At 41.0% G+C, this 27,045-nt stretch overlaps 1 protein-coding gene across 1 annotated transcript in view; it reads left to right on the forward strand.

The window, feature by feature from the left end:
- Window positions 1-1,830: 1,830 nt before the first annotated feature.
- Window positions 1,831-27,045, forward strand: part of Sdc2 (syndecan 2) — a 132,996-nt gene continuing 107,781 nt past the window's right edge. The window contains exons 1-3 of the mRNA XM_069991705.1: window positions 1,831-1,875; window positions 2,947-2,999; window positions 23,662-24,118. Of these exons, the coding sequence (XP_069847806.1) occupies window positions 1,831-1,875; window positions 2,947-2,999; window positions 23,662-24,118 (555 nt within the window). The remainder of the gene's footprint in view (window positions 1,876-2,946; window positions 3,000-23,661; window positions 24,119-27,045) is intronic.

Raw genomic sequence — 27,045 nt, forward strand, 5'->3', positions numbered from 1 at the left:
GGGAAGAGGATCAAAGTTCCAGGATGGTTCAGCGAAAGTGAGTTTGAAATTCTATCAGAAAAAAAATCAACTAAAAGCAAAAGGACCAGGGGCATGGTTTGAATGGTAGAGTGCTTTGCCTAAATGTGAGGCCCTGAGTTCAGTCTTTAGTAGTTCAAAACTAAAGAACAGCAAGGAGGATGTCAAGAAAGAAACATCCATTCAAAAGGTATCGTTTTTTAGTAATAATGACATTGGCTAAAATGTATAAAGTTCTCTTTATTTTGGAACATGCCTCTCACTTTTCATCCTGGAGTGAGTCTATGAGAAAACAAGAGCCAATGGAATCATCACTCTTCTACACATGAGGGAAGTGCGACCAGAAAGCTAGAAGAACTTCCTTGACAGAGCTCTACTAATGAAAGTCTATGAAGTTTTATTAGTGGAATCATATGTTTTCTTCCCTGTACATGAATCCTGCATAGTGGCATCATAATATATAAACACAGCAAATACACAAACATGAAAGAGGAAATCATTGACAGAAGGTTTTGAGTGTTTGTGAACAAGGAACATGCTAGGCCTACATATGTTTATGAGGAAGGCCAATCATAAGGGCGAATGAGAGTGGCCTAGAGATGGTTGACTCTTGAGTGATGAATGAGGGCCTGCCCCAGACCTGGGCAAGCATCCCTGCTGTCAGCATGGGGCTCAGAACATAGCCTCGGGGTTTATTCGTTCCAGTACACATCTTCCTATGTCATGATGTCACATGCTTTCCCACTCCATTTGTCCCCTTCCAGGAAGTCTCTGCTGGTGGTCAGAGAGTGAAGGAAAAGTGTTTTCCCTGGCCCGGGGCGGGCTGGAGAGGGTCGAATATAGGATGGGAGGGATGTTCTTTCATGATCTGGAAGGAAATAGAAGTGCTGGATCAGCCTTTCTAATGGGCACATTTTTGTGTATTCAATTCGTTCTAAAAAGGTATCTCTTCTTCCTGCATCAAGAGCTTTGGTCATTTAACTTAGCACATTGTCTATGTGTTCATCTCCATTATTTTTGGAGCAAAATGGCTAGTAGAACACATCATTCATCTTTACATGTTTAAATACCAGTCACTAGAGCCAATGGAGTATCAGTGCATAAAACCATGAGTGATTCCCAGTACTGCCTGCATAATAAAAACAACCACAACAAAAAGTTTCATTCAACCTTGGTCTTCCCAAGAAGACATGAAAGATCCCCTGTGAAATTTTGACTGTGGAAGGGAAATAGGTTTTAGTAAGACAGATGTTGAGAAGCTCACAGTTACAGGGAGAAGAGACCAGCACACACATGGAAAGAGTGGATGTGAACCTTGCCGTCTGGATTAGCTGCTCATTTATCTAGACAGTCAAGCCTCTACCCGTTGGTGTACACCATGTGCCTTTATTGTGCCAAGTGCTTTCTGGCTATTATCTTAGTAATGCTTCAAATGGTTCTTCAAAAGTACAGTACTCATTATTCTTAATTTACAAATGAAGAAATTCAAGTTGGAAAACGTGAGTAATTTGCCTTAGGTCCTAGTCAGGAACAAATAGTAGATTTGGCTTCCAAGCCAGGCCACACAATTGCAGAACCCCATGTGATGTCTTGTCTGCTGCCTCACTCCCCCATCTGACCAGAAGGCATGGGAGAGACCGGGTAATGCTGCAGTAGAAAGGGAGATCTCCAAAACATGTGCTCAGTGGAGAAATGATGATCATTCTGAAAGACTGCTAGGACACACTAGCTTTATCAGATTAGCAAGCAAGTCTGTCAGAATCTTAGGGGAAGGGGACAGGGGACAAGTACATAGTCATCTTCTTTACAGACATGGCCAGTCTGTATGAATCTAAAGAGAAGCAGATTGAAAAGAAGGTAAGGAAATGATAGAGACCAAGTCCACAATTTCACCAGGGCTGGCCCTGCTTATGGAGTGGAAGAATTATGCTTTAGTTTTTTTGCCCCTTGGACTTTATTCTGCTTATTTTTATTATTTTATAAGCAGAAGATTATCTAATAAAATAGTAAACATTTGGAGCACTTAATAGATGTTTTGGAATGTGTTCTAAGTAATGTTTACATCAATTATGTCATTAAATCCTCACCACCACCATGCACTGAGTTGACTCTCAATAAATATGGGTTGAATAAATGAATATTGTATGTAGTAATCTGTGGCCTGCCTTTTATTTCTTTGACAAACAATATGTTTGAAGAGTTTCCAAGTGAGGATATAGTTATGTGTTACATTCTTTTAACTGCCCAGAAATTATTCTATAGTATTGCCTTATTCTGATTTAAATAACCATTCTCCTATGTGTGGGCATTTAGAACATTTAACTTTCTTACACAAACAATACTCCAAACCAATACCCTTGTTCATACAACCTTGTGCATATTTGCCAATGAATATGTAGGATGAATACCAAAAATGAAGGTCACAAGTTTTTGTTGTTGTTTATTTTGTTTGTGATACTGAGGGTTGAATTTAGGGCCTTCTGCTGGCTGGACAGGCATTCCATCACTTGAGCCTCATACCTAAATTTTCTTTTCACTATTATAACTATTATGTTTTTATTACTTTTTTTGGAGACAAGATCTCACTAGCTTTGTCTGGGCTGGCTTCAAACTTTCCTCATGCTCACAGATCTCCTGTCTCAGACTCCCGAGTACCTGTGATTACAGATGTATGCTGACACATCCAGCTCATGGTCCTCTTTAAAACAACAAAAACTAAATCTAAGCTTTCTGAATTGTTGAGTTAGTGAAAGAACTCTAACTTCTGACCTAAATTAGTTTTTGAATCATCCATTTTCTGTTCTAAAGCTAAACAAAAGCATCATTTTTAAAAGATAGTAGTATAAATTATATGCCTTTTCTTCAAGATAATAGAGCAAAAAGCGGTGCAATCATAAGACAGCTATAAATTTGTGTTCTGTTGTGTAGCATGAGGCAAATAAAAAGTATCAGACTAATGAATATAATTTGGATGCTTTCATGTCTGTCTCAGGCTTTATCTCTTGAAGTAATACTGTTTATGGCTTATATTTTTGATGGATTTAAAAAAAATTTTTTTTGTCGGTCGTGGGGCCTGAACTCTGGGCTTGGGTGCTGTCCCTCAACTCTTCAGCTCAAGGCTAGTGCCCTACTACTTGAGCCATAGTGCCACTTCTGGCTTTTTCTGCTTATGTGGTGCTGAGGAGTCAAACCCAGGGCCTCATGCACATGAGGCAAGCCCTCTACCACTGAGCCACCTTCCCAGCCCAGATTTTTAGATTTTGCATGGCCCACCAAGACATAAGGGAACATACTAGAGAATCCTCAAGTACTTTTTTAATATGTATATTTTTATTGTAAAGATACTGTACAGGGAAGTTACAGTTACATGAGCAAGGTAATGAGTCCATTTCCTATTGAGCATTGTTATCCCCCTCCTTTGTTTTGACCCTACTATCCCTTTCATCCCCACCTCCCCAACTCCTCCTCCCCCCCCCCCGCAAGTTGTAAAGTTCATTTTCAATATACTGTATTGTATATCTCGTTGTTACAATGGGTCGTCCTCAAGTAGTCTTTAACCTTCCTTTGCATCTGTTCGTGCATTGATTCTGCTAAATATCTGAATGTGTCATTTCAGCTAGAATGCAATTGGTTGGGAAAGGTGGATAAGATGGAGTAATAAAGAGGTAAACTAAATATTACCTTTGGGTTATCTTCTTATAGAAAAGGCTCCTAGACTCTGGAGAGCTATAGATAGGCAGACAGAAGCTCTACAAAAGGGTGACTGGATAAAGAAAATGTAACTTAGTCTTCAGCCTTAACAAAAATGGAAGGAAGTTTTTTGTTTTTTGTTTTGTTTTTGTTTTTTTGGGTCCGGTCGTGGGGCCTGAACTCTGGCCTGGCCGCTGTCCCTCAGCTCTTCAGCTCAAGGCTAGCACTCTACCACTTGAGCCACAGCACTACTTCCGGCTTTTTTCTTTCTTGCTTATGTGGTGCTGAGGAATCGAACCCAGGGCCTCATGCATGCAAGGCAAGCGCTCTACCACTGAGCCACCTTCCCAGCCCCTGGAAGGATGTTTTTAACATATGCTACAACATAAATAAATCTTCAGAACATTCTGCTAAGTGAAATAATTCTAGAGCTTGATCGTACACAAATAGGAATATTCATATTCATTAAACAGTACTGAACCCTACATTTAAAAATGGTTTAGGTAGCCAATTTCATGTTATATATATTTCATTATAATGTTTATAAATTGCAAATAATCTAACTTAAATAATAAGTCTTGTGATGGAAGGCATTCTGACTTGGAGGAATTGGCCTATGTTTGCCATATTGAATACTGCACTCTCGAACTTATTTGTATTGGTTGGAATTATCTAGGCCCTTAGCAAATTGGCCCTCAAATGTAAAATGTCTCAAACACAACAGAGGATGATTTCTCTCATGCAACAGTCTGTGGTGTGTGGAAAATAAATGTTAAATGAATGACAGACTGAACAAATGACTACATGAATTTGGCTGGAGATTACCCCAGTTAAAGACTCTGACTTCCAGAATGGGAAGATAGTAGATGTGTGCTTTAAATCACTCAGTTTGAGGTACTTTGTTACAGTAGCCACACAAAACTAATGCATACCCATACTTACTTGCTTGGCAGTGGTAATGGAACTGTGAATTGGGGAGGTGGTAATGGGGTTACAGGGAGCTCACTGAGTACAGGACTTAGCAAAGCCCAGTTGGATTCAAAACTCAGGCCAATTAGTAACTATTAGTAACAATTAGTAACTATTCTGTGCATAGATTTCCTTATCTGTAAACTGGGACTAAAAACAGTATCTGCCTCACCCAGTTTTTGTGAGGATTAAATCTACTCCGTTAGGCAAAGGGCTTACAACAGTGCCTGGCATACTGTGAGCACTCTGCAGTCTATGTATTAGTTGTCATTGCATTTAGTGGTTAATATCCTCTCCTTAATTTATGCCTGGATTAGATCATGCTGGCCCACTTTGTTTCTCAGTTTAATCCACACATCTATCCATGACAGATTTCTGCCAAGGGGACTCACCCCACAATACAGGCAGTCACCAATCTCTTTGTATGTCAGTTAATTCTATCCCAGAATGTTTCACCTATGCTGAAAGCATGAAGAACTCCCCATGCCAATATGAAGCAGATGAAGGTGCCTCCCCCCAGACTCCTTGGCATTCGTTGTCTGTTGGTTGGTGTAGGAAGCTTCTGTAGGTGCTGAAGCTAAAGGCTCACCCCCACCTCTGTATCCAGAGGACCCATTTGCCTTTGCATAGTGGAAGTCCCTATGGAGCTGAGGTGCGCTCACCAGGGGTCAGGAGCCCTGGGCAGGCTATAAAAGTCCTGTTTACTGTCTCAGGGCAGGACCCACTGCTGTATAATTCACGCTCCAGAGATTAAGAGAATCTGGTGGAAGTCCTTCCTCTTCCCTCTCTTGCTGCCTCCACCACCCTATAAGGGTCTCCTGAGACCCTGCTCTTGTCCACATGTCCTGCGCATGTGAAGTTCTCTCATGGGTTCTCCTTCTAGGGGATCTGAGCTAAATTGTGTTTTAAAGACTCCAAGACATTTAGTCAAGTTGTTTAGAGCCCATGATAGATGCCCAGGAGCCCATACGGAGCTATGAGATGGTAGAGAAAGGAGGCACTGGGGTTGGAGGCCTTTGGGAATGAGCTGTGCCAAGCTTTGGCCTAGGCATACTTAATTGAAAAGCACTGCTTACAGAAGCTTTGTTCCCTGGCCACCTTCACCTTCAAATGTCATTGCATTTTGTGCAGATGGAATGTGCAATGCTATTTTCAACCCAACCTTAGTTGTTACAAAGTATGCATTTCCTTAAAAAAAAAAAGAAAAAGAAAAAGAAAAAGAAAAGCAATAACACTTCTACCCCTTAAGGCCTCCTTATGGCCTAGATCTTAAAAGTAAAACTAAAAAGCCCCAATTTTTGTTGCGCAGAAAAACAGAATAAAAGTTTCTAAGAGAAGTATGTTATGAAAAGAGAGAGACACCAGACAAACCATTAAAATTTAAGACATGTCAACCATTCATAGCATTGTCTTGCTTTATTTTCTTCAAGTGATATACTATATACATAAATTTATACATATAAACATAAACAGATATTATACATATCAGTTCCCTTCTGACTTCCTCACTGTCCAAAACAACTCCTGTCTCATTTAGACTCTTCTCTCCCACATCATCCATGCAAATACTGCCCCTTCCCACCCCCAGATACCTTAAACAAAACCCAAGGGAACTTCCACGATTGGAAAACGACTGTGGGAGCTGAAGAACATAGCTTCTTAAATTCACTAAAAAACCAGACAGATTCGCTGAAAAAGTCACTGACTGTATGCTCTATTGAGGTCCACCGCATAAATCTACAGGATAGCATCCTCCCTAGGACATAAAAATGTTCAATGAAAGGAGCAGCGAACAATGAGCAATCATTTGCCACTGAAGAGGACAAGAAAAATGGTCATTAGCAACTCTCCACCAACCATTTGCTTCTTTATGTCCTTCCCTTTTACCCACTGCCTTTCTAAGTTTTCTGAACAGTCACCAGGAACAAAAAACATAAACCAAGTGAAGTGTGGGAACTGCACCAAGCTGACTCAGGGAGGGCCCCAGGTTCCCGTAGTCCTGTGTGCCACCAGGGGTCACAGTGCCATTGGAGAAGCTAGTAGTCACTGCCAGCTGAAAGGCAGTGTATCTTCCCCCAGGAACCACAGGTGCCTACAGGTCACAGGTGGCACAGATTGGTAGGAGATGTAACTTGCTGAACCTGTGAGGCTCTGAGCATCACTCCCAGGACTGCAAAATAATAAATACAGTGAAACAACAAGGTGAGACAGAGAAGAGGAGAGCACAAACTGCTCCTTACTGTCCTCTGTCACTTTCCCGCTTAGAATCTACAGCATTTCAACACTTTTGCATAGAAAATCTCCACTATAGTTTTATTACGCTTGTGTTTTTGAAGCATAAAGTTGAAACTTAGAACAGAAGAGAATAGTTTCATTCTTTCCTTTCATTTCTCTCTAAAAATATAGTTATTGATGTTCCTTTGCTGAGTTTTTTTCCCCCTCCATATTTCACTTTTTAGATCTAAATTTAGAATGCATCTAAACTAAGGATGGACCAGAACTCAGATGTTTTACAGATTCTTAAAGGAGAAATGAGGATTTGAGCTAATAAACCCATCATGCAGTACTTAATCGTAGTGAACTATTTTTATATCAAATAAAACCATGTAAAATGTGTTGGTAACTCCCACTTAGCACACTGACAAAACCAGATGAAAAATAGAATGATTTATTCAAAATTCATCACATTTATGTCATAGTATAAGCAAGAAACCAAGAGCCCTTTGATCTCAACCTTGAAGAGCCTGTTTAGTTTCCAATTTTATTGGAGAAAAGAGTTGTTAGTACACATCTTTGAACACAAAGCAAAGACGAAATATAATTTGTAGTCCATTAATTAATTCCCAGAGAATGTAGTCTGTAGATTTCGTTTGTTAGTCATTTTCAACATTTAAATGTGTTTTAGGGACTAGGAACGGGGCCTAGTGGTAGAGCGCTCTCCTAGCATGCATGAGGCCCTGGGTTCAATTCCTCAGCACCACACGCACAGAAAAAGCCGGAACTGGTGCTGTGGCTCAAGTGGTGAAGTGCTAGCCTTGAGTAGAAGAAGCTCAGGTACAATGCCTAGGCCTTGAGTTCAAGCCCCAGGACCAGCAAAAAAAAAAAAAAAAGGGTTGAAATGTGTTTTAGTCTCAGCCTCAGTTAAACCTTCATCTATTACTAGACTACATAGCAGAGTTTTGACAAAATAAAAATTAAATCTTAAGTAAATGAATGGATCAAAAAACTATGGTACCTATACACAAACAGTGTGGAATTTTACACAGCCAATGGAAAGAATACAGAATAGGAGGGGGAAAAGCATGAAAAGTTCAGCAGTGGAGCTTACTGGACACTGATGAAAGGGAAATACACAACTTACAGGTAGAGATGGGATGGGGAGGGACTGGGAGAGAATGAGGGAACAGAAGACACTGGACCAAAGGAAATGTACTCATTACCTGACTCATGTAATTGTAATCCCTCTGTACACCACCTTTATAATAACAATAAAGTAACTTAATTAAAAAACAAAGGATACTATTGTATCATTTGCAGGGAAATGGATGAACATACAACAAGTCATGTTAAGTGAGGTAAGCCAAGTTCAGAGAGACAAATGGTGCATTTTTTCTCTCCTATGTGGAAGCTAGATCTAAAATCCTCTGGGTCATGACAAATAACAGGACTCCAGGCATTCACACACAGTGAGACCAGTGGAGGATATTCTTAGGAGAAAAACACAAAGGCACAATCACTATGTGCATCTGTTCATATAAATAGTATTTATCAAAATGAACTCCAGGAAATAGAAACAAGAGCTTTTTCCTTTGTTGCTGTTTTTGTTTCTTTTCTTTTGGTCTTGTTCGTTCATTTATCTGTCTTTGGGAGGGTAAAGAAAGGCACAGAAATGGAGGGACACAGGGTAGACAATCGCAGCAATGGTACTCACTAGGCTCTGTGTTGAAAATGAACTATATAAGGGGTCTGGGAAGGAAAAGCTGGGAGAGAGCAAGGGAAGGAGTGACATTATCCAAAAAGAAATCACCTTTTTAATAACAATAAAACATGAAAAAGTTAAATCTTATATATCTTCCCCCTGTCCTTGCCTCTATGCATGTATTACTGCTTCCTGTTGTCCACCAAGGCCATGAAACCATCATTAACAAAGGCACCTGTGTCTCTATGACTTACTACTTAGTTCTACCTGGAGACCTCTAAAAAGATACAGAAGAACTGTAATTCATGCCCTAAGTTTTAAAAAGTTAACCCTTCAGCACATGACAAGAGATCTTTGCTGAGAATACTAAAGGCAAGCACACTGAGAGCTACCCAGAATAATATTTTAACAGGGGGAAATGTAAGAATAAAATAGGAAGAGATGAAAAATTTATGGCTTTTCTTAAGATGACAAGGTTTGCATAGGTTTCTCCAGCTTGTTCTTTTTTTAAAAAAAAATTTATTTATTTATTTATTTATTTATTTATTTATTTATTTATTATTTTTTTAATTTAATTTTATTTTATTTGAGAACATACTGTACAGAGGGGCTACAATTACATGGGTAGGATAATGCATACATTTCTTACCAAGCATTGCAGCCTCCTCCATTGTTTACCCTTCACCTCCCTTCTCAGCCTCCCCCCTCCCCCCACCCAATTATACCCCCCTCCCCCCCCCACCGACATTGTAAAGCTGGTTTTGACATGACATTTTGTACTTCTCATTGTTGCAACAGGTCCACCTGAATCCTTAAACGACTTGTTTGCCCCCATCTCCTCCACATGTTATACTGACATCAAATATAGTGAAAGCGGGGGTTACACTGTGGGGGAGGGACATACAAAGCAACAAAGAAATAATCTTATAAATGCGTTAGAAACATATGCATGAAAGAAACGAAAACATTAAAATACATATTTAAGGGTTCATTTTCCTAACATCACATTATCTGACCTTTTCTGCTTGACTCATACCTATACTAGATATTGCAGATAAGGGAAACCATGGGACCTATGCTTCTTTGGGCCTGGCTTACTTCACTTAATATAATTTTTTCCAAGCCTTTCCATTTCCTAACAAATGGGGAAATGTCATTCTTTCTGATGGAGGCATAGAATTCCATTGTGTATATATACCACATTTTCTTGATCCATTCATCTACTGAGGGGCATCTGGGTTGGTTCCATATCTTAGCTATGGTAAATAATGCTCCAGCTTGTTCTTAATATTTGATAAGTAAAAAGAAATGTATAACTTTTATTAACAAATAAAATATACATCCAAGAGTAACACTTTGTTTGCATTTGAATCGTAAGAAGGGCTTTCTCATTTTAATTATTCACATTGGTAGGCTAACATGGAACCATCACTAATTTATTTTTGTCCTTTGTTTTTCTGTTATCTAAAAACCTTAGTATTTGATTTCAATTCATAATTTCTAATTTCATTTTTATGCCCTTGTTGTATTTATTGTTGAAAAATTAGTGTTTTCAACTCTGACAGTCAATTTATTCCCTTCTGAAGGTTCATCAGGGTCAACAATAAATAGAATTAGGCTTAAATAAGATGAAACAGTGTAATACTTTACAACTGAAAAACATTAAAAAGGAACCATCAGTATTCTCTTTGCTAAGCTATGACCCATTTAGTACTCTCACATGATCCAAAAGAGAGGTAAATAAGGCAAATAAGAGAGGATAATAAAAGTTTTGTAGAATCAGGTTCCAAACCTTTACTTACAATGTTAATTTAAACTAATTTAGGCTTATGATATTTGGGGAGATCTGTGATACACATGCAAATTATCACTGCAACATAATAAATTATTTTCCTGTAGGGGCTCAAGATAAAGGAATTGAGCATGGTTTTATATGAGTAAGCAAAGGGAAACTTTCTGATAAAAACAATCAAAGGTTGGAATGAGAAATATTTTCTCAGAGATAATCTTAAATGAGTCAGATAATGACTTGTCCTGGGTAATTTAGTTGAAGCATCTATGGAGGGTGAGTGATAAATTCTAGAACTCTGAAGACTCTTCCTATTCCTACCATCTGATAACAAATCTCTGGGCAGTAATTTATATTTGTGTTTTCACCAAGGTTTGACATAGTCATCTCCTCCTTGATTCTAGTGAAAAAATTCACAGTGAGAGGCGTTCTTAGGCTGTCATTCTTCCTACCAGAGCGACTTGAAGGCAGACATGATTATTTTAAAGCAACAGGAACAAGTGAAATTGGATCCCTACCTCATACCAAATTTGAAAATCAATTTTCAATTCACTAAAGATTTATAATCCAAATGCAAAAACTTCTAGTCTTAGATTTTATAAGTGAATACAATTCTGATCATGGATTCTTAAAACAATACATCAAAGTATGTTGTCCACAAAAGAGAAAAAACCTTATATATTTAGCTACATTAAAATAATCAGTTCTCATCAAAAGAGACTATCAAAAATAAAGATTTATGTCATATATTGAGTGAAAATACTGGTAATATATGTAATAGAAAATAATCTTATTAGAGTACAGAGTACTCTTTCAAGTTAATAATAAAAAGACCAGCAACCTTATAGAAAAACAAAGAAAAGAAATAAACAGGGATTTCATTAAAAAAAAATAACATGACCAAAAACCATTTGTAGAGATATTACAGATTATTACTAAAAAGGGAAATGAAAATCAAGACCACAATGAAATATCAATTTGCACTCTCTCAATGGGCAAAAATAAAAAATTTGACAATACCAAATACAGGAAAAGATGTAGTTCAACAGAATCATTTGTACATTGTAAGCAGGAATGGAAATTGCTACCGCTATTTTGGAAAACAACTTGGCATTATTGCATCTTGTAAAGTTGTACACTTTCATCTCTTGTAACCCAGCAATTCTACTTCTAGGCATATACTTGTGCATTGCTTACACATTCATTCTGATGGATGTTCCTACTACTAGCAGGATAGATAAATTATTATGTGACATATTTACTCAATAGAATGTGTGAACTACAGCTATCTAAACTGATGTGGGTGAATTTTGGTAACATAATGGGGAATGAGAATAGCATGCCTGAGATATAAAAAAAGCAAAACTAAACAACATATTGTTTGAGTACATAGGAAAATGATGAACACAAAACTCAGGAAAGAGTTGTTTTTGGAGTTGAGGAAAAGAGTACACAGGTAAGTTTGAAACTTGGGATAGCTGTAGCTCTTAGATATGCAGGGCAGGTTCACAGACATTCGTTTAATAATTTAACAAAAGCAAATTAAAAATAAATAAAAAGATAGCTGTATGGACTAAGGATGATGAAAACGAATCCCTGTCTGTCAGTCTGATTATAGCCACTCTGGTGAGTGAAAAGGGCTGTCTCAGTGTGATTTAGATTCACATTGGTTGAACCTTGCTGCCACATTTCTGGTTTTCTGAGTTTATTTGGGCTTCTGTCACAAAAATACAATATATTGGGTAGCTTATAAGTAAGTTTCTAAGTAACACAACATTTATTTATTTTAATTTCTTACCATTATGGAAAACATAAGATCATGTTGCCAGCCAGGTAGCCATTTTTTGTTTTGTGTTCTTATATGGCAGGAGAGTTGGGATCTCTTTTATTTATTTATTTATTTATTTTGGGTCCGGTCGTGGGGCCTGAACTCTGGGCCTGGACGCTGTCCCTCAGCTCTTCAGCTCAAGGCTAGCGCTCTACCACTTGAGCCATAGTGCCACTTCCGGCTTTTTTCTTTTTTCTTATGTGGTGCTGAGAATTGAACCCAGGGCCTCAGCCATGCAAGGCAAGCACTCTACCACTGAGCCACCTTCCCAGCCCCTTGGGATCTCTTTTATAAAAGTCACTCATCAAAGGGTCTACTGCCCTATTCTGTCACATTGGGGATGAAGTCTCAACATATTAACTAGAGGAGAAGTCTTGAGAGACTTTCTCAAATATCAAGATAAAATACATGCAAAAGACATATCCAACAAAGGATTCTCATCCAAAATGTATCAAGAACTCTTAAAATTCAACAAGAAAATCCACCTGATTAAGAGCTACTGTACACCTATTGGAACAGCCAAAACACCAAATACCAGTGAATACATGAAGGCCACATAACCCACAAACCATACTTCCTGGTATTTATCCAAGTAACTGAAAAACAATGTTCCCATAAATGCCTGAACATGGATGCTTGCAAAAGCTTTGTTCATAATTTCCCAAACTTGGACACAAGCAAGATGTCCTTCAGTAGCTGAATAGATAAATAAACTGTGGTACATCCAGACAATGGAATGTCATTTCACCCAGCCAGCAATAATCCCATCTCTTGGCCTTTGGCAGCCAGAGAGAGAAAAACAGACAGAACAATGCAAACACATAGCCAAGGGAATGAAACTATTATAGAAGACAGATTAAAACTAGGTTGGGAACTATATATACACCCAAGAGCTCAAGCATATTTGCAAAGAAATAATAAGAACAATTTATTAAATGAAGACTAAAAGCACAGATAATAAAAAATATTTCCCAATGAAGAAATCAAGAATTGAATGAAGTATCAAATGGTCGCTGCTGTTCACATGTGAATTAGTGGAAATTCATGATGAGCATGATCAAGCCAATCTCAAATGGAGATTATGACAGATAAGATTTGGAGGATTTCTATTCAGACCACTTAGTAGACAAATAATAACAATTCAAGAGAGAGAGAGAAATAGATTACAAGACAGAAAACAATGTAAAAAGTTGTTAAATAAGAAACCTTTTACTTGAGGAAAAAGAGCTGAATTTCTAAACTGAAAGATTCATGCAAGAGAAATCACAAGTATATAAGCATATTGTAGTAAAACTCCTATTTTTTTCTTTGAGACAGGCTCTCATGATGTAGACTGGGCTGGCCTCCAACCCTATTGCCTTTCTCAGCCTCTCAAATGCTGGAATAACAGACCTACATCCTTTCTAAAAAAACAATAGGAATTTATGTAACAAGAAGTTCATAGGAAAGTCATATGAGCAGACAGTTAAAGAAGATCTGCACTCAGTATAACATTTTCTGGTTTGAGATGACTTAATAGCATAAAAAACGTTAATTGTTCCTCAACCAATCTATAAATTTAGTTCAATTCCAAATGGAATCCAAAAATGGGTCATTTTAATTGCCTAAAACATCCTTAGAATTTATGTGAGTGAAAAAAACACCCCTAAATGTCCAAGAAAGGCATGGAAAAAATAACCATCAGTGTGTGGTTGGGGAAAGCCGTGAGACTGGCTTGGGTACTATGCAGTCATGGTCATCATGTGAATAATTTATGACTTGGGAATAGCAACACAGTACAGTGGATGGAATATCAAAACAGTTCAGTGGATGGAATACCAAATTGGAAATGTCAGAAATCTATATGAGAATATACACAAGGTGATTCATAGCATAGCCCTATGAACACAAATTAAACAAGTTCTTCCAAGAAGAAGGTACGTTATCATGTAGAATGACAGAGAAAGGATTGGAATAGAAAAGTCACAGAAGATCAATTCCAGGTAGCACTAACTATGACAAGATACTGTAAAGCACTAGGTGCCAGGAAAGGGCACATCATATGAACATTGTGTCATCACTGCAAGCTTATCAAACTGGATGGGGGAAAGCTAACACCTATTGCTAGCTGCATGTGGAGAAAGGAAAGGATATTCTACATAAAGCTGGGAGAGGAGTAAGAACTTCGTGTTATAAAACTGTCAAGAAACATCCTATAAGATTAAAAATACCTATACTTTTCAACCCAACAATTTTACTCTTGAGAATGTAGCCCACAGAAAGAAATTCATTAGGTGTGTGTGTGTGCGCGTGTGTGCATGCATGTGTGCGTGCATGTGTGTGTGTGTATGTGTGTGTGTGTGTGTGTGTGTGTGTGTGTGTGTGCGCCAGTCCTGAGGTTTGCAAGGCTTGGGCACTGTCCCTAAGCCTCTTTGTGCTCAAGGCTCTACCATGAGCCAGAGCACCATTTCTGGTCTTTTCTGAGTAGTTTATTGGAGATAAGAGTCTTACAGACTTTCCTGCCCAGCTGGGTTCAAACAGCAAGCCTCAGATCTCAACCTCCCAAGTAGCTAGGATTACAGGCATGAGCCACCAGCACCCGGCTAATTCACTAGTTCTTAAAGAAACATCTCAAAGATATTTCTTCTAATATTGTTTGTAGTCACTGGAAGCTCAACTGGAAACAGAAATGGATGGATCAAATACAAAATACCAAACTGGGGATATAGCTTGGTAGAGCACTTGCCAAGCATGTCTGAAGCCATGGGTTTGATCTCTAGTACCCTCCCCTCCCAACACACATACATACACATACACAAAAAAATATGAACTATTTATACCAAGATGTGATTAAGAACATAAATGGAACCAGGTAGAGTAGTACATGCCTATAATCTCAGCTACTTGCAAAAGAGAGGATAAGAGGGTTGTAGGCAGAGAACTGCCAAGACAAAATTAGTGCAAGAACTGGAGCCTGGCTCAAGTGTTAGAGCACTTGAATTGAAGGTCCTTGGTTCAATCTCAAGTACTGAGAAAAAAAGAAGATCATGAACAAAGTTCTGTCAGATGACTTGGAGGGATTTCTACATGATGAAGAAAGTACATCTAGGGAATCTCAATTTTGTTAAACAAGAACAAACAAAACAACCCAAATGCCTCATGTGTGTGTCATGTGTATATGTGTGTAATCACACAGGGTTATATGAGCAGAGAGGAAAAATGGGGTACAATTCATATACACTACTTACCTAGGCCATGTTGGGTAGAAGGACAAGCTGCCTTTGAAATGTAGAACTGGAATAAAATCTGTAGAGAATGGCAAATAACTCTTAGTCACTGCACTACTGATCGCTACAAGAATAAGGAGGGAAAGTAGACATTTGAGTTCCGGGTCCATGAAAGATTGCTTTTCTTCCTTTTAGAAGCATTACCTCATTGCTAGTTAAAATCAAAGAGATCATTTGTTTGTTGTTTAATTTTTTTGTATGGTACTGGGGATTAAACTCAAGGACTAATGCTTGAAGCACTCTAACACTTGAGCAACATCCCAAGTTCTTTTGCTTTTTAGTTTGTTTTTCAGAGAAGTTCTCAGACTTTTGCCTGGGATGGCCTCAGATTGTGGTTCTTCTGCTACTGTGACTCTAACTCTTGTGTTAGCTAGGATTCCAGGGGTGTACTATCATGACTGACTATAATCATTTTTTCTCTCTCTCTCAGTATTGGGATTTGAACTCGGTCTCTCACAAACTCGCTGGTCAAGTACTCATTCTACCACTTGAGCTATATCCCTTTTGCTTTAGTTATATTCCAAGAGTTTTGATAAAATCTTGCCAGGGCTGACCTAGAGCTCTATCCTTCAACTTAGGCCTCCTGTGTAACTAGGATGTCAGGTATAGCTGCCATGCTCAGCTTATTAATTGAGTGAGGATACCTTTTTATCCTGACTGGCTTCAAACTGTGATTTTCCTGCTCTCTACCTCTCATGTAGTTAGGATTATAGGCATGCTCCACAGCTCTGGCTAAGATCTTTTTTTTTTTTAAAGAATTATTTATCTAGGGGTCTGTTTTGTTTTAAATTTGTTATAGTACTTTTATTTTAAAATGGTGTACGGTATACTTTTGTTTCCCATGTTTTTCCTAACACTATTGACTAATTACAGACTGTAAGAATATATTTCTAAGAGCAAACTTTATTCTATCCTAGCTTACAGTTAGTAGGTGAGTATTAATTATCTGAAAAGTCTGTTATCCAATCTAGGGGGATCAGGAAAGGCTTTCTGGAAGTGTGTGACCCATACAAGACAGTCAGATATTTGCTAATGGAGACATTTCTAAACTGACACTCAAGAGAAAAGTTAAGAATTTGGTACATAAAGAGAGTTGAAAGTACAGATAGGTTATTGCAGGCAGAGAAAACAATAACTGTGCTGGCATTTATAACCACTGACATTTATTGAGAGGAAATACTAATAAATCACCACTGGCATTTATGGAAAGCTCACTATGTGCAAGGCAACTTATTAAATACTTTGAGTCATTAGCTTAGCCGTTCTCCACATTTACCCTAAGTTATCCATGGCACAGATAAAGAATGAGGCTTAGGTTCAGAGACCTGCTCAGGTGTGAGTAAGAGGTGGAACTGGGATTCAAGCCCCAGCCCTTCTGTTTCTAAAGCCTGAAGCTTTAACCACTGTGGGGAGCAGACAGCCCCTAACTGTAAATGGATAATCCTGAATTCAGTATCCTGATGTTTGTTGTTACCTAACAAGTCTCCTACTTGTTCTCATTCTATTAACTGAAAAAACATAGTGGTACTTTACACATCTGGATTTTTATGTCTAGATCTTTCAGCATCAATTTTCAGTGAAGCCATTTCTGATGTTAACTTGTAGGAAATCCCAGTATTGACACAATTCGTTCAGGAAAGTATCTATACTCTGCTCAACTTTGTAACCTTACTCACATGTTAAACACTTCTCTCAAGATAATTCAATAAGGAAAATCTTTTTCTTTAAAGAACACACCTTTTTTTCTTGAAAAAAATTTTTTGATTTCTGCAGTTCTGGAGATGTAAATATTTTCAACAGCAGTTTGTCTCATCAAGATTGCTCTTTACCTGTCCATGACTCACAAACATTAACTGGCAAGAATTCTCTGTATTTGGAGTGATGATCAGGGAATCACAATTCTGCCTCATTTTTCTCTCAGCATTTTTCTGAGATTATTTGTTTACCAGAACAGAAGCCCTTTTAAATGAGCTAAGGAAAAAGGAGGAATTTTCCTTAAGGATACCAAGATATCTTATAGTAAATATCTTACAGTAAATCTTAAAGGGAGAAAGTTGATCCAGGACTCAAAAGAGACTAGGAAAGAATGGGCTGGGAAGGTGGCTCAGTGGTAGAGTGATTGCCTTGCATGCATGAGGCCTTGGGTCCAATTCCTCAGCACCACATAAGCAAAAAGAAAAAAGCCGGAAGTGGTGCTGTGGCTCAAGTGGTAGAGCACTAGCCTTGAGCTGAAGAGCTGAGGGACAGTGCCCAGGCCCAGAGTTCAGGCCCCACAACCGGACTCCCCTCCCCCCAAAAAAGAGTCTAGGAAAGGAAATAAAAAAGAAATCAGAAACCCACATTATTCAGGAGTCACATCTTTTCCTGTCTCCTTCTTTCCATTGCAGATCAACCTTTGGCTCTGAAAGACTTCCAAGGCAATGGAAGCTAGTCTCCAAATCGGAACCTAACTTGACTGTCATTCATTAATTGCCTCCTCTTACTTCCAGCCCTGGTCTATACAATTATGAGCAAGGAGGTTTGGGACAATTCAGTATGGAGTATATAGGACTCTTCACATAGAGAATAATGAATGAAGGAACTTAGGGCTATCATTAAAGTAATAGCCCTGTAATGATAAAAAATGATAAAAGAATGATCATATACCAGTGGATGAGTAGGTTAACAAAAATAGCTGATGAATATCTGTATAGACACACATACACACACACACACACACACACACACACACACACACACACACACACACACACACACACACACACACACACACACACACACACACACACACAGAGGAATCCTATCTAGCCTGTTTCTAACATGGATGAATTTGGACAACTTTCTGTTAAGTGAAATGAGTCAGATACAGAAAGACAAATAGATGATCTCACTTTTACGCAGAACCTAAGAAAGTTGAACTCAGAAGTAGAGCATAGAACAGTGGTTACCAAAAACTGGGGGAAGGGAGCAGGAATAAAGAAAGTAACTCAATTGAGACAAATTTACAGTTAGGCAAAATGAATACATTTGGAAGATCTATTGTTACCACAGTGAAAACAATATATCACATCCTCTAAAATTACTAAAAGTAGATTTTAAGTGTTCCTACTACAAAAAAGTGACTTTGTGAGAAAAAAATGTGTGTTTTAATTAGCTTGAGTTAGTCATTCCATAATAAGTACATATTTCAAACAATATATTATAAAACATAAATGTGTATACATATATAATCATTATTTTGTAAGCATTTTTTTGTGTTGTGGGTTTTTTTTGTGTGTGAGACAGATTTTACTATGTAGCCCAGGCTGGATTCACACTCTTGGCCTTTTTAGCTCTGTCTCCAAGGGCTGGATTACAGGTGAGTGCCATCATTCCTGTTTTATCTATTTTTTCTAGGACTATTATTTTATAGAAAGTTATTCATGATGAAATTTTCCTGCCCAGCTCAAATAACTTGAAGATAACTGGTGCATTCCTAAATTCATCCATCTCTTTAGGAAAACGTTTGACGAATGATATATTTTAAACATATGACATTTTATAAAAATGTTTTTCTTTAAAGCATCATTACTAATTTTAGGATGAATTTGTCATACATCTTAATTGTAGGCTTATGATTTAAGAACAACTCTTTGCTTGTGATATTTTTGGAACTGTATCTCACTCTAGCCCAGGCTAGCATTGAATTTGTAGTCTTTCTTCTTCCGCCTCCCTGTTGCTGAGATTACAGGCATGTATTACAACCCCCTGTACAAGGGTATCTGCTCTATCATGGTTCAAGGAAATTTGGATGCCGACTCAGTGAGCACCTAGAGTGTGATGAAGTATGACAGGTCAGGCACACATTTGTTGAATGTCAAGTTTGTTAGCTTTTGTGTGTGTAGGGGGGTGTATGGGTGCTAGTAGTCCATTTTGAACTTGAACTCAGCACCTAGGTGCTGTCCCTTAGTTTTTTTCTCAAGGTTGGTGCTCTACCACTTGAGTCATAGCTCTATTTTCAGTTTTTGCTGGTTAATTGGAAATATGAGTCTCAGAGACTTTCCTGCCTGGGCTGGCTTTTTGTGATCTTCAGATCTCAGCATCTTGAGTAGCTAGGGTTACAGGTGTTTTGCCAGCCTTTTAAGAATCTTTAGGGAAACTGGCATATGTTTTTTTGTCTTCTGTCTCATTCAGGGCATAATTTATGTATTGTTCAGTTCCTTGACTTTCCTGTTGGAAACAAGACAGTTTGGTTCAACATTAGCACTCTATGAGTTTATAAAGCTCAAATGAACCAAGTTCCCTGGCAAAGAACTGTGGCGGTAAACCAACAGTGGAAAGTTTGAGGCTAAATATTTTTTGGTTTTTGGATTGCCTGGAGATTTTCCTCATGGCCTCAGCTCAATCGCCATTATTAGCAATGGGTAATTAACAGCTGGCTGGCTAGATTTCCTCTTATATCCAGGTTCTATCATCTGTCAAGTGAATTTGGTCAGTGTGGATACTAAAAAATAGATTTCTAGTCTAGATCTCCCATGACAGCCCAAGTGTAGGAACAGCCCAGACAATGGAGTGACAAATTTGCCTTTTACAGGGTATACTATGCTGATAGCTAACCTAGAGACCAAGCCCCTGTCTTTCCATGGTTGTAATGTGATTGTAGATGCCATTAGGGCAGAATCCAATGTACCAACTCAGGTTAAAAACTTTCAGTAGCTTTCATTTCTATTTTGTGATTTATCTGTCTCTAAGTCTCTGTGGTCTGTGAAGTTCATATACTTTCTTCAGAGATTCCTCTGTGTTTTGTATGTGGTGACAAGATCTTGCTATGTAGTCCAGGATGACCTCAAACTCACGATCCTCTACCTTAGCATCCAGAGAGCTGATATTACAGGCATGTACTACTATGCCATGCTCTTCTGAGATTCTGCAGGTGGGTGTTTTATCTTTTAGTAAGCAAATGTAGGCACATACCTATCAATAGAATGCATTATTATCCCCTACCTTTATACGTGTCTTATTAATAGCCAATCTTGTGTGTTTTGTATACTATCACAGGATCCCTCTTGCCACACCTGTTGATGCATATGAACATGAAACCTTAAATGTTTGTTTACATATACCTTACAGAATCTCACCCTCACAATGGTACCAATTCCAGTACTGCATATAGTACCAATGCTGCAATACTAACTTTAAAGACTAAGTTTCATAGTGTCTTATAAGTGCCAGGTTTGCAGTGTATCTTCTGCATCCTTCCAGTGATGAATCTGCTCATTTCCCCCGCTTTGGTGCCAGGATTGGGGCTTAAACTCAGGGCTTTTTTTTCCCTCAAGGCTAGTGCTCTATCACTTGGACCACAGCTCTTTTTGTGGTTAATTGGAGATAAAAGTCTCATGGACTTTTATGGACTTTTCCGTCTTGGGGCTGGCTTCAAATTCTGATCCTCAGATCTTAGTCTCCTGAGTAGCTAGGATTATAGGTGTGAGCTCTGGGCACCTAGCTTGATCATTCATTCATTCATTCACTTTTTTTTTTTTATCACAGTGCCCAAGCAGACTCAGAGCCACGTTAGCCATAACTGTAAAAATGAAGGCATTACTTATTTTTTGTTTTGAGAGTCTATTTGATGGATTCCTAACCTTTGGGAACAATTAGGTGTGGGAGTGTGGCCTTGCCTTAAGGTTAGAAAGTGTACTAGGTCCATCTTGGGGACAGAAGTGATCATATCTAGTGGTTTGAAGTTCTTCCATTTTCTTTTGGAACCTCCTTTCAAAAACTCCCATCTCACAACATTCAACACACTAAGAATCCATCTTCACAAATATGGCCATAGTTCATCTTCCAAAACCCAAGTGGGATCCTCATTGGCTCAGCTGTCTCTGAAAAGCATTAATGTTATCACTTCCAGTCTTCTGCTTCTAACCTTCTTTGTGCACTCCTCCATTTCTCCATTTACCCTTTTCTCCTCCTCTTCCTCCTCCTCTTCCTCCTCCTCTTCCTCCTCCTCCTCCTCCTCTTCCTCCGCCTCCTCCTCCTCCACTACTTCTACTTCTTCTTCTTCTTCTTCTTCTTCTTCTTCTTCTTCTTCTTCTTCTTCTTCTTCTTCTTCTTCTTCTTCTTCTTCTTCTTCTTCTTGTTTCTTGAGTCTTATTTACTTTGTCATATCTCTTTATGTTTTTGATTTAACATCCACATATCAGGGAGACCACTTGCCATTTGTCTCTTTGCTCTTGGCTTACCTCACTCAACATGATTTTTTCTAGTTCCATCCATTTCCCTGTGAATGCCATTATTTTGTCCTTTCTAATGGCTGCATAATATTCCATTGTATTCCATGTACCCTTTTCTGTTCTTCTTCTTTTCGGTTGTTCATGTCTTAGATTAGCCCATAGATAAACATAATTGTCCCTTTTAAATTTCCTTCTGTGAGTTTTCTGACTGTGATAGATTACTAAGACATTGTAACTCACTGTTAGGGAATAACTGTGTTTTATTATTTATTTATTTATTTATTTATTTTGGGTCCGGTTGTGGAGCCTGAACTCTGGGCCTGGGTGCTATCCCTCAGCTCTTCAGCTCAAGGCTAGCACTCTACCACTTGAGCCACAGTGCCACTTCTGGCTTTTTTCTTTTTGCTTATGTGGTGCTGAAGAATCAAACCCAGGGCCTCATGCATGCAAGGCAAGTGCTCTACCACTGAGCCACCTTCCCAGCCCCAATAACTGTGTTTTATTCTAAGACTTGAGTTAAAAAATGATCCTGACCTCCTATTTCTTTGTCTACAGCCATGTATCTTAAAGGCTGGCAACTCTTTTTGCTTGTTGTTGTTGTTTAAAGGAATGAAGATTTATTGTCACTCACAGATTCAGTCAGTGGTTGGCTGGCTCTATTAAGGCTGGCAACTCTTATGTAGATGGAGCTTTCCATCAAAATTTCTTCAAGAGGTATTGGTGTGTAGTTTTTACATATCAGAAATGAGAGTACAGTGGTGACTAAGACTGAAAGTTCCCTTGGTCTCTTGGAATGGGCACTGTAGAAGCAAACAGATCCACAATTCATTTACTCCCCAAGTCAGAGAGGGAAAAATGGCGGTGGAGAAGCCAGAAGGGGAACATACATTTGCCACATTCCACAACATACCAAAGGCAACAAACACATCACTTCATCACCAAATATTTCCTCCACCGCAAGAAATACAAGTGCATTATTTTCTTCAAGCTAGAAAGGAGTTTATCCCTGCTTTCTTTGAAATTCTCTTTAGCTTGTTATTATTCAGGGTCTCTAGCCAATTTTTCATCAAATTGCCCTATTTGTAGCTTCCAAATGTGAACACCAGTATGCGGAAATGGAGCCTAATAATTGCCCTGGGGCATGCACTGTGTGTGAGGCAGAAATGCCATTCAAGTCTTTAATGAAATTATGCGCTTTGGAACTGCTCATACTGGGTAGATAGGATCCATCCTGCCCTTCCTTGGTTTAGAGGAGGGAGAGGGAGGGGAGGAGTGTGTGTGTGTGTGCGGCCCATTTTAAAGTGCAATTTTCACAAACCAGTGATTTATGAGCAGTTCACCTCGTTTGAACATTATAAAGTTTCTCTCTCTCTCTCTCTCTCTCTCTCTCTCTCTCTCTCTCTCTCTCTCTCTCTCTCTCTCTCTCTCTCTCAACTCGCCCACGCGTGTCTTGCTACTTACTGGCCCTAATCTCCCAAAAGCGACATATTGCCGTGGATTCTTTGCCGCGATCGATCCAACCCTTTAGAAAGAAGCAGAAGAGGAGGACGCGGGAGAAGGAGCCCCTGCCCGCGCTCGAGCGTGGCGGGCGCAGCCACAGCGCGGAGCCGCGGGCGCCCTCTGGTCCCGGGAGCTGCCAATCGGGCTGTCATCCGGGAGGAATTTCTCCTGGGTTGATCTGGGAGTCACTCGACTGCCCAGGCTGGCTCGGGAGGGAGGGAGAGTGGGAGGCAGGGAGGGAGAGGGAGGGGAGGAGGGAGGAGGGAGGGGAGCCCGAGGAGGCGGGCCCCGGAGGGGGCGGTGCGGAGGAGGCGGAGCGCGGCCCGCGAGCCACTAGCCGGGCTCCGAGGCGCAGCTCTCCAGATACTCCGGGAGCTCCGGCCCCGCACCGCACGCGCCCCCGCTGCTCCGCCCGCAAACTTCAAGCCGCAGCTCCATTTCCAGCCACTGAACTGTGTTCCTTAAAAAAGAAAAGAAAAAAAAATCCCCGAACTGAATCCCTCACCCGGGGAGGGATTCGCGGAGGAGTCACAATCCGGCCGATCAAGAAGCTTGCTCCGGGGAAGAGCAACCTCTCGGGAGCCCCAACTCGGCGTCGGGAAGCGCAGAAAGCCAACAAGTGAAAAAAGAAAGAAAGAAAGGGGAAAAAGGCGCCGCGTTCCCCGGGGCGCTGCGCGGGCGGCGGGAGCAGGCGCAGGAGAAAGCGAGCGCCCCTCAAACCCCGCAGCCCGGAGCCCGGGAGCCGCGCTTGCTGCGGCGGCGGCTCGGCTCTCCGTTCCCTCGAGGCGGCCCGCGCCGAGCGCAGGACTGAATCTTCCCTTCGCCCACTTCGCCCGCAGCGCCGGCGAGCAGCTGGTCCCCGGGAATATGCAGCGCGCGTGGATCCTCCTCACCTTGGGCTTGGTGGCCTTCGTGTCGGCCGAGTCGGTGAGTGGAGTCCAGGCGGGGGCACGCGCGCAGAGCGGGGGATCCCCCGGCAGCGGGTGGGGGAAATCGGGGAGCTCCACCTGAGTGATCAGATGGAGGGGCGGCGGGTGTGTGTGTGTGTGGATCGTCTAGGACAAACGCGATCTCTCTTCCACCCCCTTTCCCCGCTGTCCCTTCTCTTCCCGCAGAAAAGCGTGGATTGCTGGGGGGGGGGCTCCATGGTCTCTAGGGATGGGGGGTGCACACTTAAGAGTAGTAGTCTTGCCCAAGTCACCCCTAACTTCCTCACTTTCGGGGGAGTCTTTTGCTGGACCCGAGGGAACCGCTGTCTGGCGACCCGAGCAACGCTAGGCTCCGCAGGGGATCCGGTGCGCTCCGCGCGCGCGCTCCGCCAGCCCTTGGGATGACCTGGAAACTTTGGGCGTGGAGAAGGGAACCCGTCCTCCCTTCCCCTCCTCTTTTCCAACTCTCCCGAGTGCAAGTTTGGGGATTCTGAGCTCCCATTTCAGAGACCCGCCAAGGTCCGGAGAGAAAAGTTGGTGAAAGTTCTTTTGTTCGATGCTCCCCGCGGCGACTGGGGCGAGGTACCCGTTCTCCTCCGTGGAGACGCCGTCCAGCAGTCCCGCGGGGGACACAGACGCACCCCCGAAAATGTCAGGGTGCTGGCTGCTGGAATCCTAGTCCTCCGAGACTTCCTCCTCCTCCCCCCCGGAGGGCGTCCTGAGCCTTGTGGAGATGGGGCAGGGGGAGACGACATTTTAATCCGGGCTGCACTGGAGTGCCGAAGGATGCGTGTGACACGGAGCTCGGCCCCGGGTGGCGTGGGCCTGCGGGGGTCGAGGCTTTCCTTCTGTTTGCTCTCTTCCTAGCTCTCAGGCCCAGGCCCGGCAGGCAGGGCTGGCGGCAGCCTCCAGCATCCTCCCCCTGTCTGGCAGTGGAAACTTGATTTTTCCTTTGGATTGCTTTTCTGGGTTTGGAGCTGGTTTCGTTGCATTACCCAGTGAGCGCCCTCTAATGGAAACTGCGTCCCCGGCCTCCCGGTTTCTTTGGCTGCCCTTGCCTGGGTGCTGGGTGCCTGGAGTTCTGGATCTCCTGGGTGGGAATCCTTGGATGGCTTCGATCTGCAGCTCTCCTCCTCTCCCCCCCACTCCCGTCCCAACTCCCCTATCACCCTCTGGTCAGGGCCGGTGACCCTTTCTGCCTTCTGTAGTTCCCAAGGACTTCCTCCTCTGCCGCCTAGTAATGTGCCCATTTCTAATTAATTGAACGGTTGCTTCCAAAACAAATCACTGTATATCATCTTCGTGTGTGTCATATTGTGGTGAGCGCGTCCCCCAATTCTCCTAAACCCTTGAAACTGGGAAACATCTTTGGTGTCTTCGGTGGGGGGGATTCTCCCACCCTATAAGTTAGTTGAGGTCAGAGCATGGAGAATGGGAAACTTGTAAGTAGATAAGGAATTGGGCACTCCCATTGTAAAATGCAACTGTGAACCTTATCAGTATTTCTCAGTGGCAAATGATGGTTGAATCTGTTGCAATTAGCAGCAGTCCCCCAGCTAGTTATGAACTTTGGCACGTTGTACACACAAGGGAAATGATTCTCTGTTTATTTCAGAAACAAACAAACAAACATCCTTGTTCATCTTTGTTGCAATACAGGGCAAAAGGACAACCTCATGTAGTTAAGAGAAGCTTGGCCAAAAAGCTGAACAGGGAAGGGGAAATCCACTCCTCCCCCTATTCCTGTTTAGAACTTTGCTAGGAAATACGACCGTTTTGGGACTGTGGAGAAAAAAGCCTTTGGAGTTTTTGCATAAATCTGACAGTTCTCCTTAAGGAAAGGTCTTGCTCAACTGTAGGTGGCCTCCCCAGTGAGAGCTTTTCCCTGAAATCCAGATCTTTAGTGTTTACTAGTTGTCAATTTGAATCAGAATCCAGTGTTTCTCCAGTGAACAGCTTGTTTGTGGGCAGGCAGTTTTGAACCACTGGATATCCCCTGCAAGTGTGATTAGTGTGTGTGTGTGTGTGTGTGTGTGTGTGTGTGTGTGTGTGTGTGTGTGTGCCTGCGCGCACACACACACACACACACATACACACACACACACACACACAAGCATGCTTACTTGCTTGCTTCTGTGCTGGTTCTGGGGCTTTAACACAGGGTCAGGAGCCCTGTCTCTGAGCTTTTGTGCTTCAAGCTAGCCCCTGAGCCACATTTCCACTTCTGGCTTTTTGGGTGGTTAACTGTAGGTAAGAGTCTCATGGACCTGTTACCGGAGGACTTCTGGTTTCAAACTTAAGATCTCATCCCGAGTAGCTAGGATTACAGGTGTGAGCCACCAGCCATTGGTGCTATCTTGGTGAGATATTTTCAAGATATCAACTTGGATATCCTCCTATACAGCCTTTGTTCAGTGGTGAGTCAGTTTTTCTCAGTAGAAACTGTTTCACAGGCTCAGAATGGCTAATGGTCTCTTTAAATCATCCCTCAGCCTCTTGAATGTTTCATGTTAGCAGGGCATTAATAGAAACAGACTTGAAAGACTTAATTTTTAGAAGTTTAGCTGCCATAAAACATTATTTTCAGAATTTTGCCTTTTAATTTGGAAACTACAACTGTGTCCTAGGATTTAGAAGTAATCATTGTCGGAGCCAGAGGCTTTTTCAAAGGAAAAAAAAAAAAGGAAAATATCTGCAATTTTGTATTTAGCAGGGCCGGTGGGAATGGGAGTGGAGGTTGGGGTGGTTCTAAGGGACTAAGTCAAAGGTGTCTGAAAGGAACTAGTAGTCCTTCTCTCTTGGATGCAGAGAGCAGGGAAAGCCTATTCCCAGTGGTCCATTCATGCCTTCTACAGGCAGGTTAGGGCTTTCATTGTGGGAAACAGCTCAGCAAAGGATGTCTGCGTGTGGCAGTAGAGATATGCT

This window comes from Dipodomys merriami, unplaced genomic scaffold (genome assembly GCF_024711535.1).
Source record: "Dipodomys merriami isolate MVZ:Mamm:240054 unplaced genomic scaffold, mDipMer1.0.p SCAF_4, whole genome shotgun sequence".
Lineage (NCBI taxonomy): Eukaryota > Metazoa > Chordata > Mammalia > Rodentia > Heteromyidae > Dipodomys > Dipodomys merriami.